Consider the following 13,258-nt stretch of genomic DNA (forward strand, 5'->3'; position numbering starts at 1 on the left):
GCTCTTCCACAGGCAGGACATTGCAGAAGTCATAAATTCCATCCCTCTGCCGCAGCCCAGACGTATCCGAGGGTTTTCAGACTCCAGGAGACACCCCCCTCCACTTCCCCGGAGAGAAGCTTGGCACTCTGAACAGTCTTCAGACTCGTTCGCACCACTTTTGCGCTCCACAACTCTCCCCTCTGTTCCCCATCCTCCCCCTGAAACCCGCAGAGGGGAAATTGAGTCACTGGGAGGCGAGGCCCGAGTCGCCAGGGGAATGTGCGCCGACGCCAGCCCTCAGGGCCTTCCAGATGCTTGGAGGAGGGGAGGGTTCTCCAGGAAAATATACAAAGGGGAGGGTGAGAGGGGGAGGTGGCTGGCTGGGCAGGAGCTGAGCCAGACACATGGAGAAACGCTGCCCAGGATCAAAGGAAATATGACATTTGAAAAGAATGTGCGCGTCTGCTGGTGCAGCGGAGGGGGGCGTGAGGGTGGCGTGTGGAAGCAGGGGCTGGATTGGGGTCTCTACCCGTGCCCTTCTAGCCTCCACTTTCCTCCTCCCTCTGCACCCCCCCTTAGGTGGAGGCTGGTCGCGGGTCTCAGGGTGTTCCTCGCTCTCCCTCCCCGTGGGTCTCTCCTTCCTTTATTTCCGAGATGAAGCTGGAAGGGAAATGTAACCTGAGGAGACCAACCAAAGGCGGGGGGCGGGGGGAGAAAGAAAAATCAAACCAGGCCGCCGCCCCGCTCGGCCTCGGAACATTCTTCTCTCCCCGCCGGCCTAGCCTCTTATCCCCGCCCCTCCAGCGTCGCGGTCCTGGGCTCGGAGCCGGAGCAGCTCCTCACGTCACTGGGGTCCCCGGGGGCTGGGGGGGTCCCCAGGGCGGGCCAGCGGGAGGACGGGAGGGAAGGGAGGGGAGCTGCCTCGGCCGCTGCGGAGCTCCGGCCCGCCGGGCCAGCCCTCCCCTCTTCCCCTCTGCCCCGCAGAGCCTGTTTCTCATTAGAGTAACGGGCGCGGTCCCCGCCCGGCTCCCGAGTGTTTGTAAACGTCTGACCCGAGGGCCCTAGCTTAACTCTTTAGGTGCGGGGCTGGGGCACCGCAGGGGGCGCAGCCCTGAGCCCCAGGGATTTAGGTTAAAGGTCGCTGCGGCCTGTTGGAGAGGTTTGAAGTACACCTTCGGTATTGGTGGTGGGGGGGGAAATGGTACCTCCCACTGCCCGGTCCGCCTTCCGAGTCACGAATCTCCTACCTAACTTCTTCTGGCTCCAACAGGGCCCCACCAAGCCTGCCCTTCCAAGAAACTCCAGTCCGAGTCTTCCTTCCTCCCCCTGCCCAGGTGACAGGTGTCCAACCCTGGGGCCCACAAGGTCGCCGGGCTCTGGGCTCCTAGAAAACCTGGCTAGGATTTTTCAGGCTAGTCGGAGCGGGATGCTATCGGATCGGAGATTCATTCCAGACTACAGTTCTAGGGAGGAGGGAGCCGACTTCCCGTGGAGGCTAATTAATGGCCCCTCTGGGTGGCTGGGACTAGGGCAGCGGTAAAGCCCGGCCTGGATCACCGCCCAATCAGGGGCTATGGACCTTTGAACAGTTCCCCAAGACACCTAAGTGTTCTTCAGCTTTGAGAGTTGGGGAGAGACGGTGGCAGAGAGGACTGACTCGGCAGGGCTTCCAGAAAGCCCAGGCAGGGCGCCTTCAGGCGAGCGATGACCTTTTCCTTTTCAGAGCAGCCTGTAGCCCCTCTGAACCCCAGAGCCTCTGTGCCTCTAGGGTTGGAGCGAAAGGGGAGGAGAGGTGTCCTTCCTTGAGAGTTGCTGGCTGCACAGCTCTTCAGAACTTAAGGATCTCCCTGGGCTCTCCACACTATAGGCCCGGAAGGTAGCCGCTTTAAGGCGCTCGGACCCGGAGCCCCGAACTTAGACTAAGTTGGGGGGGGGGGTGGTAGTGCTTCCCGCGGGATATGATTGTCACGTGTGCGGGCCAATAAGCTTCAGTAAGGTCGCACCACGCTTGAGGGACCGTTTTCCAATTCAGTTTTGTTCTTTCTTTCTTTTTTTCTTTTTTTCTTTTTTGAGGGGAGGGACTGGAGAGAGGACAGAGGGAGGGAGGGAGGGTGGGGGAGGACGAGGGGCGCGTGGTTTTCTCATCTCATCCCTGGAGGAGGGGCTGGAGCATCCCAGGCAGCCAATCAGGGACAGGCGGGGGGGCGCTTTGAAGAAGTTTGGGGAAAAAAGTTTGGAAAAGTTTCTATAATAACGAGGGGGCGTCCGGAGGGAGGAGGCAGCGGCGGAGGAGGGGGCGTCTCAGAGAAGGGGAGGGAGGGAGCCACGGGTGAAGATACGGCAGCCTCCTGAGCTCCCCCCTCCCACCCAGACCGGGACCTGGGGGCTCTGGCCGGCTCCATGGGGGCCGCAAGCTGCGAGGATGAGGAGCTGGAATTTAAGCTGGTGTTCGGGGAGGAAAAGGAGACCCCCCCGCTGGGCGCGGGGGGGTCGGGGGAAGGTTAGTGCGGGGCTGGGAAGGGGTCTTGGGGTCAGTGAAGGAAGGGCCCGGGGATCCCGAGTCTGGGGATTTTAGGGCGGCGAGCCTGGGGTGGAGGATGAGGGGCTCAGAGGTGGAGGGGAGTCGCGGGGCTCCGGGGTCTGCGGAGGTGAGGCTGGGGGCCCGGCACCACTTTCTCCTTTTTAGGTCGTGACTGGGGTGGGGGTGGGGGTGCCGTTGGCTGCGCGCCGCCTCTCGGCCGGGCAGTCTGTCACTGGGATGGGGGGCGGGCGGGAAGAGCGGCCCCGAGAGCCCCGGGCGCCGCCAGGGGAAGAGGAGGGAGGGTCTCTGGAGCGTGCGGCTGGCGGACCGGGCCCTGGGCCCGCGGACCCGACACCGGGGGCTCGGGGAGCGCTCAGGCCCCGCCAGGGCGCCCCTCCCCCTCCCCCGCCGGCCGCAATGAGAGGCAGATGGCGGGGAGTGAGCCGGGGGCGGCGGCCGCCGCTCTCACGGAATCCGCGCCGCCCGCGCCCCCCTCCCCGGGGCCGGGCCCGGGCCCGGCACGCAGCATCCCCTCCGCTGCACCCCCGCCCCCAGATGGGGGGAGCGAGAGAGGAGCCACCTCCCCTTGTCGCCACAGCCCCGGCGGCCCCCCCCTTGGCCACCGTTGCGATGGCAACTGGGGCTCCTGCCAGCACCGTTTGGGGGTTTGGGAACCGCTGCTAATTGGGTTCATGTGTGAGTCGCCCCCAGCCCAGCCCAGCGCCTCCCTAAACACGCCTCCAGGCCCAGCTCCAGCCCCTCTCCAGTCGCCTCCCTCACCTTAAGACCCGCCCCGTCTGGTACCCCAGGTCCCAGGGCCAGGGGCACCAGAGTGTCAGGTTCTCCGAGTGGGAAAAGGCCTGGGACGTCTGCATCTGTGTACTCCACCTTCTGAGGTCCAACTTTGCTTTTGTCTTTGTGGCTCTGAAGGGCACCTCAGGGACCCCCGCCCCCTTATGCTGAGAAGGGGTGGCATTCAAGACTTGGAGGGCTGGCCACTCAAGGAACCCAGACATCTCACCTGCTTCTCTTTGTCCCCATCTCCTGTGGCATCCCTCTCTGTCCCCTTCCCTTCCCATTTTGACAGAACTGGACTCAGAGGACGCCCCGCCATGCTGCCGTCTGGCCCTGGGGGAGCCCCCTCCCTATGGCGCTGCCCCTATTGGCATTCCCCGGCCTCCACCCCCTCGGCCTGGCATGCATTCGCCACCACCCCGCCCGGCCCCCTCACCTGGCACTTGGGAGAGCCAGCCAGCCCGGTCAGTGAGGCTGGGGGGCCTGGGAGGGGCTTCCGGGGGGGCTGGGGGAGGCCGTGTTCTTGAATGCCCCAGCATCCGCATCACCTCCATCTCTCCCACACCTGACCCGCCGGCCACGCTGGAGGACAACCCCGATGCCTGGGGGGACGGCTCCCCCAGGGATTACCCGCCACCAGAAGGCTTCGGGGGCTACCGAGAGACAGGGGGCCAGGGCGGGGGCCCCTTCTTCAGCCCCAGCCCTGGCAGCAGCAGCCTGTCCTCGTGGAGCTTCTTCTCCGACGCTTCAGACGAGGCAGCCCTGTATGCGGCCTGCGACGAGGTGGAGTCTGAGCTAAATGAGGCAGCCTCACGCTTTGGCCTGGGCTCCCCCTTGCCCTCGCCTCGGGCCTCCCCTAGGCCGTGGACCCCCGACGATCCCTGGAACCTGTATGGTCCGAGCCCCGGAGGCCGGGGGCCAGAGGATAGCTGGCTACTCCTCAGCGCTCCTGGGCCCACCCCAGCCTCCCCACGGCCCGCCTCTCCATGTGGCAAGCGGCGCTATTCCAGCTCGGGAACCCCGTCTTCGGCCTCCCCAGCTCTGTCCCGCCGTGGCAGCCTGGGGGAGGAGGGACCCGAGCCACCTCCACCACCCCCATTGCCTCTGGCCCGGGACCCTGGCTCCCCCGGCCCTTTTGACTACGCGGGAGCGCCACCGGCGGAGAGCATCCCGCAGAAGACTCGGCGAACTTCCAGCGAGCAGGCAGTGGCCCTGCCTCGGTCTGAGGAGCCTGCCCCGTGCAATGGGAAGCTGCAGTCAGGAGCCGAGGAGACTGCGGCGCCCCCCGGGGGTCCTCGGAAGGAGGTGGCCGGCATGGACTACCTGGCAGTGCCTTCCCCGCTGGCTTGGTCCAAGGCCCGGATTGGGGGACACAGCCCCATCTTCAGGTGAGGATTGTGCCCAGCCCCACCTGTATCTCCGGCCATCCCACTGAGGGAGCAGGAAGGTCAAGGGATGAGCTCAAAGAAAGGTCCTGGTTCTGTGCCCTTGACATTTCAAAAGAGAATCTGCGACCAGTTTGCTGCCATCTAAAAAAACCAAACCAAACCAAACCAAACCAAAACCCCACCCCTTCCAGACATAACTTGCAAAAGGACAATCACTCCCTGTGGACGAATAAGGAAAACCTCCCCACACCCAGGAGTATCACTTAGGTAAAGAAGGAGTGCCTCTAGGGTGTCGCTCACCCCCAGCTCTGCTGCCGCTGGCTGGGCACGGTCCTGGCTGGATTTCAGCCCTGGGCTGGGTAACAGGAAGTCTCTCTCCTCTCACTTAATTTCTAGGGCCCTGACTTATTGATTAAAAGTGTAGCTGCTAATTTGAATAAAATAACTTGCGGGTTAAAGAATTCATATTAGAACAAGCAGTGCTTACAGTTCTTCCACCCCTTTCACTCTCAAAGAGCCCTGCCCATTTCAGTAATCCTAAATCTTGGGGTGTCAGATTGAGCCGGCTCCATCCAGAAAAGTTTCCTGGGGAAAGAAACCTTAATGCGGTCCCCTGGGTTTCTGTCAGGCAGGGTGGTATGGGGCTGCGGTGGGCGCCCCAGGATGATTAACAACATCCCTGGCCTCTATCTACTGGATGCTAGTGGCACCCTCTCCCCTAGTTGGGACTCCCCAAAGTGTCTCCAGACATTGCCAGCCATCAGCTGGAGGATATCTTCGAGCTCAATACAGGAAAATTGCCCATCTGTAACCCCCAGCTTTCTGAAACTGACCTGTCCGGCCCCAACTAGTGGAAAAGGTGCTGGAAACAGTTCTGGCTTCTGTCAGTCACTGGCTTGCTTGGCCTGCTGGATTCTACTCCCCAGGGCCTCAACTTCTTTATTTGAAAAACAAAGGGGTGAACCTCAGAGGACTCTTTTGTTCTGAAGTGGTATTTCTTTACTTGATTCTGCCCATCCAGGTCTGGGGATTAGGTTTAGGTCTAGGTTCACTGAACTCTGTATCCTGGTGAAGGAACCCTCGCCATCCCAAACCCCGCGCTCAGAGCTGGAAAGAAAGGAATCTCAGGCCCGGTGCTGTCTTCCACACCCTCATCTCAAGGGGCTCTGAGAGGGCTGTCTCCTATCTCCCCTTGCTTCTGGGCTTTTGGACTGTTGTATTTCTGCTGTGATTTCCTTTCTCCCACACCCACACCCCCTCCTCCCTCACGTCCCAGGGAGCTGGGCCCAGTGCTCCACCGACCGATGTCTGAGGCCGTGGATGATCAGTGCTCTTCTCTCCCATCCAGGACCTCTGCCCTACCCCCACTGGACTGGCCTCTACCCAGCCAGTATGAACAGCTGGAGCTGAGGATTGAGGTGCAGCCCAGAGCCCACCACCGGGCCCACTATGAGACTGAGGGCAGCCGAGGAGCTGTCAAAGCCGCCCCCGGTGGTCACCCTGTAGTCAAGGTAAGGGGCAGAGGGGAGGCCTGATAGCCTTTCTCTTCAGTCCCAGATCCCCGCAGATGGGTTCCAGCTGTGCCGACCCATGGCACTGCCCTTTCCCACACTCCCTCTCAGCCAGGACCCTGCAGGCAGCCTGGGGGAGGGGCTGGAGTTAGGGGAGGAAGGGTGCACTTCAAGGACCCGGATATACTTTCTACTTTTCTGTCCCTCCACCCCCGCTCCACTCTTCCCATGGGACACCAGCCTCATGTCTACTCTGGAAAATGGTGGTGTGCCAGATGTGGGGGAGGGGTTAGGCTGAGGCCAAAGTTCACTGGGAGTTAGGTTGTCTGTTGAGTTGGGCCAGTCTCTCTTGGAAGATTTTCCCCTTTGCCCAGCCCAGTTTGGGCCTTATTCCAAGAATAGCACTGTGAACTCCAGGCCACGTTTTCTCCACAGCTGGTGCCCAATTCCCCCTGGGAATCCCTTCCAGGATATCCTTTATCTTTCACCATCCTCACATCCCCTGGTGGACTGAAAACCCAGGGATGGATGAAGGATGAGACAGTGGGGATTTCAACTGGGTGGCCTCTCTCTCCCTCTGCCAGCTCCTAGGCTACAGTGAGAAGCCACTGACCCTACAGATGTTCATCGGTACTGCGGATGAACGGAACCTGCGGCCTCATGCCTTCTATCAGGTGCACCGTATCACGGGCAAGATGGTGGCCACGGCTAGCTATGAAGCTGTAGTCAGTGGTACCAAAGTGTTGGAGATGACCCTGCTTCCTGAGAACAACATGGCGGCCAAGTAGGTCCCCATTTCACTTCCCCTCAGTCTTCGGGCTTTAGGACCAACCTTTTCCATGAGGTCTAAGCTAGGCCCACTCTTCCTCTTCCCAGAAGAGCTTGACATCACCCCCAGGAGCAGGTTTCAGGCTTCTCACGATCTCGAAGAGGACTTTGGGGGTTAGGGAGCACCTTGGAGAGACCACCTGTGATTAGAAAATCACCTCCCCTTAGGCTCCCAGAGGAAGTCATTCAGGGCTTTGGATTGAAGGGTGGGGGCTTTCCTCTTGTGGGGGCATCACTATTCTGGCTTCAGCTGGGGGGGCTTGCCTTTCATTCTCTGCCTTCAGCATTGACTGTGCTGGAATCCTGAAGCTCCGGAATTCAGACATCGAGCTGCGGAAGGGGGAGACAGACATCGGACGCAAGAACACCCGAGTGCGGCTCGTGTTCCGGGTGCATGTGCCCCAGGGCAGCGGGAAGGTCATCTCAGTGCAGACAGCATCAGTGCCCATTGAGTGCTGTGAGCAAAGAGGCCCTGTGCCAGCTGTGTGTCTCTTGCCGCTCCCTCTCTGTGTTCTGTCTGGCTTCCCATATCTTCTGCATCGTGTCCTGTGTCCTGTCTGTCCTAGGTAGCCCTGAAAAGGACTCAGCACTGATTTCTCTTATGGGGGTGGGGGGTGGGGGCAGTGTTCTAATTTATCCCTGCTGCGGACTCTGTCTCTGGGCTGGCCTCCATCTGTCCCTGGGTGGCTCCGTGTACTTGCTTGGGTGACTCTCCGGCCTTCGGTAATCTTGTTCATCTCTCTCTCTGCCCAGGCTCCTTACCTGGTCTGTGTGACCCCAGGGCTACTGTTAATTTACTTGTGTGTCTGCTGCTGAGGAGGACTCCTCCAGGGTCCTGTGGCAGTTATTCCAAGGAGGGTGGGGGCAGAGGAGACTGTCCTCTTGTACCCAGCCCAGCCAGCTTCTTTCCTGCACTGCTCTGCAGCCCAGCGCTCAGCCCAGGAGCTGCCCCAGGTAGAGGCATACAGCCCCAGTGCCTGCTCCGTGAGAGGAGGAGAGGAACTAGTGCTCACTGGCTCCAACTTCCTGCCAGACTCCAAGGTGGTGTTCATCGAGAGGGGCCCTGGTGAGCACCCACAGGGGCGGGGGCAGGCAGGAAAAGTTTGGAACGGGCAGGTGAAAGATCTCTGGCGCTGTCACTAAACTAGCAAGTTGAGCCTCCGTTTCCTTATCTGTAAAAGGGAACAGATGGAATGCCCTTCCTATTGTCCTGTCTGCTTCCCATGGGGAGATGGCTGTGACAGCAATCTCAGATGCTCAGGAGAGGGGGGTCCCTGGCTGGCTCGGTCAGTAGAGCATGCGACTCTTGGTCTGGGGTTGTGAGTTCCAGCCCCACACTGGGTGTAGAGCTGATTTAAAAATAAAAGCTATAAGAAATAAAATAAAACGCTCAAGATGATGAACAAATATAAGAAATCCACATTCATTTTATTAGAGAGGAGTCAGCTTTGACATAACTTACTCCCACGTGGATAGACTATAGGGAAGGGAAGACGGGGCTTAGACCCTCACAGCTCCTGAAACCCTCCTGAGTTATGGGCCTGGTAGCACAACTGTGATTACAAAGCCTGTGGGGGGCCTCAGGTCAGCTGCAGGGCTGGAGAAGGGGAGACCGACGGGTCCAGGTGAAACCACCACCTCCCCTAACCCTGCCCATCAAGAGCCCCAGCCCCCGTACACTCAAATTTAGCACCCCGAGACCATGTCAAAGCAGGTTCAGAGGTTCTGGGTCTTGAGATTGGGGTCTCATTGCCTTCCTTCAAGCTAGGACACTTTCCTACCCTTGAACTTCCTCCCAGCACTCTCATGGGAGGGGATGTTTGGAGCTGGGTGGGAGGGTTCAAGAGTTGCCTTCCTCATGAACTCTCTCTGGTTCCTGGGTTGCCCTGCCGTTTCTCCTGGTTTCAGTTTGCTGCCTTTTCCATCCAATTGAATAAACACTCAGTGGGCTCCTCTGTGAGCCAGGCCCTGTGGGGGACTTCTGAGTCTGGCCTCGGCTCTAGCCTCTAGCGCTGTAGCGGGAGGGGAAATGGCAGGGGGCAGGGGGCAGGGGCCCTGGAGCGGGGCTGGAGCTCTCTGTTCCTCCTGCACAGATGGAAAACTGCAGTGGGAGGAGGAGGCCACGGTGAACCGGTTGCAGAGCAATGAGGTACCAGTGACACTAGGGCACCCACTCTGGGCGGGTGGCGGGAGAAGTCAGGAAATTCACAGGTCTGTCTCTTGCCCATGGGAATGGAGTCCAGAAGCTACCTTTTCTTTTCTGGAGGAGGCGGCCTGACTACCGTAGAAGCAGGTCATCTCTAGGGAATGCATTTTGCTATTAAGCAATGAAAAAAGCCAGGAGGTGGAGCTTGGGTCCTTGGAAGGGCTGCGCTGAGCCTGGATCCCTGAGGGCTCACTGCCTCATCCTGTGCTCTTCCCCAGGTGACGCTGACCCTGACTGTCCCCGAGTACAGCAACAAGCGGGTGTCCCGGCCAGTGCAGGTCTACTTTTATGTCTCCAATGGGCGGAGGAAGCGCAGTCCTACTCAGAGTTTCAAGTTCCTGCCTGGTATGCTCTAGGACAGCCCATGGTGGGGGTGTGGGGATATGGGGAGCTGAGGCAGGGGCAGAGGGATGCAGCGCCCCCATGGTGAGGGGCCAAGGGATGGCTGAAGCCTGGGGATGGAGAGGTGGTTGGAGGCTCTGCAGTGAGGAGACAGTGAGCCCTCTCACCAGCGTGTCCTCCTACTCTCCCTTCCACCTAGTGATCTTCAAGGAGGAGCCTTTACCGGACTCATCTCTCCGAGGCTTCCCTTCCGCACCTGGCCCCCCCTTTGGCACTGACATGGACTTCTCACCACCCAGGCCCCCTTACCCCTCCTATCCCCACGAAGACCCTGCTTATGAAACTCCTTACCTGTCAGAAGGCTTCAGCTATGGCACACCCCCCCTGTACCCCCAGACGGGGCCCCCACCATCCTACAGACCTGGCCTGCGGATGTTCCCTGAGACTGGGGGTGCCACAGGTTGTGCCCGCCCACCTCCAGTCTCCTTCCTTCCCCGGCCCTTCCCTAGTGACCCCTATGGAGGACGGGGCTCCCCATTTCCCTTGGGGCTGCCATTCCCTCCTCCAGCCCCCTTTCGGCCTCCACTGCCTTCATCCCCACCGCTTGAAGGCCCCTTCCCTCCCCAGAGTGGTGTTCACCCCCCACCTGCTGAGGGATACAATGAGGTAGGGCCAAACTATGGCCCTGGGGAGGGGGCTCCGGAGCAGGAGAAATCCAGGGGTGGCTACGGCAGCGGCTTCCGAGACAGTGTCCCTATCCAGGGTATCACGCTGGAGGAAGGTGGGTGTGTGACTGGGGGCTGTGAGTGTGAGTGTGTGCAAGAGATTGCCCTGCATGTTTGCTGAGGGCTGGAGTTTGGCTTCCCAGAGACGGGGCATCCTTGGTCCCTCAGGGCCATTCGGAGGGTCTCAGGAGGCAAGTGCTTGGTGCATGTGGCCACCTGAATCCAGTTAAACTTAGTTCCAAAGGGTGCATGGAGTACCCGGCCCAGCCCTTCTGCCTCTGCTCTCTGCCTCAGATCACACGATCTCAGGGCTAGAAGCACTTTCAAGATCATTAAGCCCAGCTCCCTCAATTTGTGGATTCAGGCGCTGAATTTCAGAAAGGGGCAGGGGCTTGCAGAGGTCCCCATCGAGCATGTTTGCCCTTGCCTCAGCTTTCCTCTACGTGTGGTGACTGTGGTCAGGATTGGTGATGAGGAGACTTGATAGTTTGCGGCTCCTTCCTTCCACTGGCTACACCCACCTGCAGCCCTGCTGACAGCAAGTGCCCTACCATTGCAGGCCCAGCCAGCAGGCAAGGGCTGGGGTGGGGGCCTGGAAGCCCACATGGATGGAATTGAGCGAGCTTTGATCAAGACACATTGGGGAAACTGAGGCCCCGTGGAAGAGAAGCCAGTGGAGGAGGAGACTAGAGGCATCCTAGACTAAGGCCTGCCTGGAATGGATTGGGGGTCTCTGGAGAAGGAGGGGACCAGTCCCTATCCCTAGCCCAATCTTTCAACTGCCCCTCCTTTACAGTGAGTGAGATCATTGGCCGAGACCTGAGTGGCTTCCCTGCACCTCCCGGAGAAGAGCCTCCTGCCTGAAGCATCGCCTGGCAACTCCAGCTCCCCCCAGCCTTGCCCACTTTCCCTTCATCCTGGGGTGGTGGTTCCAGAAGCTTGGGGCCAATCTGGCTCCTCTTTCTCCAGCTTTTGCCTCCTCTTCCCTGCCCCTAGCTGAGGTGTGGCCCTTGGGCCTGGTGCTGCCTTGGAGGGCTAGGATGGGAGTAGGGCCCAAGGCCGGGAGTGAGGACAGGTGGGAGTGAAGGCTGTGTCTAGTTGTGTACAGGCCACAGTGCTGGAAGGCTGGGGACAGCTTGATGGATAATAAACTGCTCACTGACTAGTGCTTCAGGCTCCAGAAGTCTTTGGAGAGAGATGGGGCAGTTTACTCTAGCCCTGGTCCAACGAGGCTTAGAGGTTGTATCCCAAGGAGTTTCTCAGTGGAGGGGTGCTGGGGAAGGTTTGGAGGGAACCCAGAGGCTCCCCAGCTGGGGTGAGGCTGGGAGCCAGAACTGGAGGAGGTCTCTCCTCCATGGGAATTCAGATTCTTTAGGAGCTTTGGGATGGGGCCCAGGGATTTGTGTGTTTTCAAGTTCTTTTCTCTTACTGCCACTCAGATAATTCTGATTCATAGTCAAGGTTGTGAAACACTGGTCTAGTCCCTTCCCCCACTTACAAATGAGGAATCCCACGCTCAGAGAGGGAAAGGGGCTTGTCCAAGGTTACACAGGTAATCAACTAGCAGGTTGAACCACCACACTTCTGGGCTCCTGCCCCGAGCTCACCTTCGGATACTCTGACCCCTGGGGCTCAGGCCCCACTGAGGCTTATCTCCCTGGAGTAGGGTTGGGGGTAAGGGAGGGCTGGCATGGATCCATCTACATTGGTTTCTCCCACCTCGGGACCGTGAAGACATTCTGGAAAGATCTGTGCTTCAGAGGTAGACTAGGAAACCAAGCAGCTCCCCAGCAGCTCTGGCCACCACTTGCCCTGGCTCAGGGCATTGTATGATCTCCTGGCCTATCTTACAGGTACACCCACATGTCACCACTGACAGGCCAGAGTTGGAAACCCCGTTTATCCCAGTTGACAGGCTATGGGACCAACCAGTGGGCTGGGGAGACTCAGACCTTGTCTGCTCACTTGGAGTCTGGTACACAGTAGGCACTGAGTACCACCAGGCTGAATTGGTGAGGCCCGGCTGCAAGGGGGCCATACTCAAAAGATATTCAGGGAATTAGTACTTGAGAAACTTGCCTCACCTAAGGCTGGTGAGGCCTCTCTGTGCCCAGTGGGTCCAAACGGGCCCGGCAAATACCAATTTTTTCAGGGGCAGGTGTGACAGAAGCTGGATTGGAGGATTGGAAAACCAGGGTGATGCCTTCTCCCCACCCCCTTCCATCTGGGTTGCTGCTCTGAAATGAATTTCCTTTGTCTTCCTGAATACAAATTTTTGTGAGCCAAACTGACATCAAATGATCAGCACCCTGGGCTTTGGCTGCTTTTTATTTTATTTTATTTTACATATTTTATTTATTTATTTGACAGAGAGAGATAGGCAGCGAGAGAGGGAACACAAGCAGGGGGACTAGGAGAGGAAGAAGCAGGCTCCTAACGGAGAAGCCCGATGTGGGGCTCAATCCCAGAACGCTGGGATCACGCCCTGAGCTGAAGGTAGACGCTTAATGACTGCACCCCTGGCTGCTTTTTAAAGATAACTTCAGGGTACCTGGCTGGCTCAGTCGGTCTCCTAAAAAAATAAATAAATAAAAAATAAATCAAAGAGTTCAACTCAGTAAATATTTCTTTAAAAAAAAAAGATTTTATTTATTTATTTAGAGAGTATGAGTAGGGGGAGGAACAGAGGGAGAGGGAGAGAGAGAGAATCTCAAGCAGACTCCCACTAACCACAGAGCCTGACATGGGGCTCGATCTCACAACCCTGAGATCATGACCTGAGCTGAAATCAGGAGTCAGCTGCTCAACTGACTGAGCTACCCAGGGGCCCAGTAAGCATTTCTTATACAGATAGTATGTCAGGTCTTGTGGGGGGGGCAGTGAATAATTTTAATATGGGTATAGGAGGAGCAGAGATCAGGGACATGTCATCCAGCTGTGGGGTTAGAGGGAACTAACCT

General features: G+C 58.7%; 1 protein-coding gene across 3 annotated transcripts; it reads left to right on the top strand.

Moving 5' to 3' along the window:
• Window positions 1–1,487: 1,487 nt before the first annotated feature.
• On the top strand, window positions 1,488–11,466 carry NFATC4 (nuclear factor of activated T cells 4). 3 transcript variants are annotated; one of them, XM_026486547.4, is made up of 11 exons: window positions 1,488–1,858; window positions 2,354–2,482; window positions 3,591–4,686; window positions 6,035–6,197; window positions 6,782–6,981; window positions 7,310–7,482; window positions 7,951–8,091; window positions 9,119–9,174; window positions 9,450–9,576; window positions 9,773–10,033; window positions 11,095–11,466. In XM_026486547.4, the coding sequence occupies exons 2-11, from the start codon at window positions 2,383–2,385 to the stop codon at window positions 11,160–11,162; spliced, it is 2,385 nt and encodes a 794-aa protein (XP_026342332.1). In that variant the 5' UTR covers window positions 1,488–1,858; window positions 2,354–2,382; the 3' UTR covers window positions 11,163–11,466. The 3 variants fall into 3 exon arrangements, with proteins under 3 accessions (XP_026342332.1, XP_026342329.1, XP_026342330.1); XM_026486544.4 differs by having other exon boundaries at window positions 1,490–1,858; window positions 9,773–10,354; XM_026486545.4 differs by lacking the exons at window positions 1,488–1,858; window positions 7,951–8,091 and having other exon boundaries at window positions 2,248–2,482; window positions 9,773–10,354.
• The last annotated feature ends 1,792 nt before the right edge of the window (window positions 11,467–13,258 follow it).

The sequence above is a fragment of the Ursus arctos genome, unplaced genomic scaffold (assembly GCF_023065955.2).
Source record: "Ursus arctos isolate Adak ecotype North America unplaced genomic scaffold, UrsArc2.0 scaffold_37, whole genome shotgun sequence".
NCBI classification, from domain to species: Eukaryota; Metazoa; Chordata; class Mammalia; order Carnivora; family Ursidae; genus Ursus; species Ursus arctos.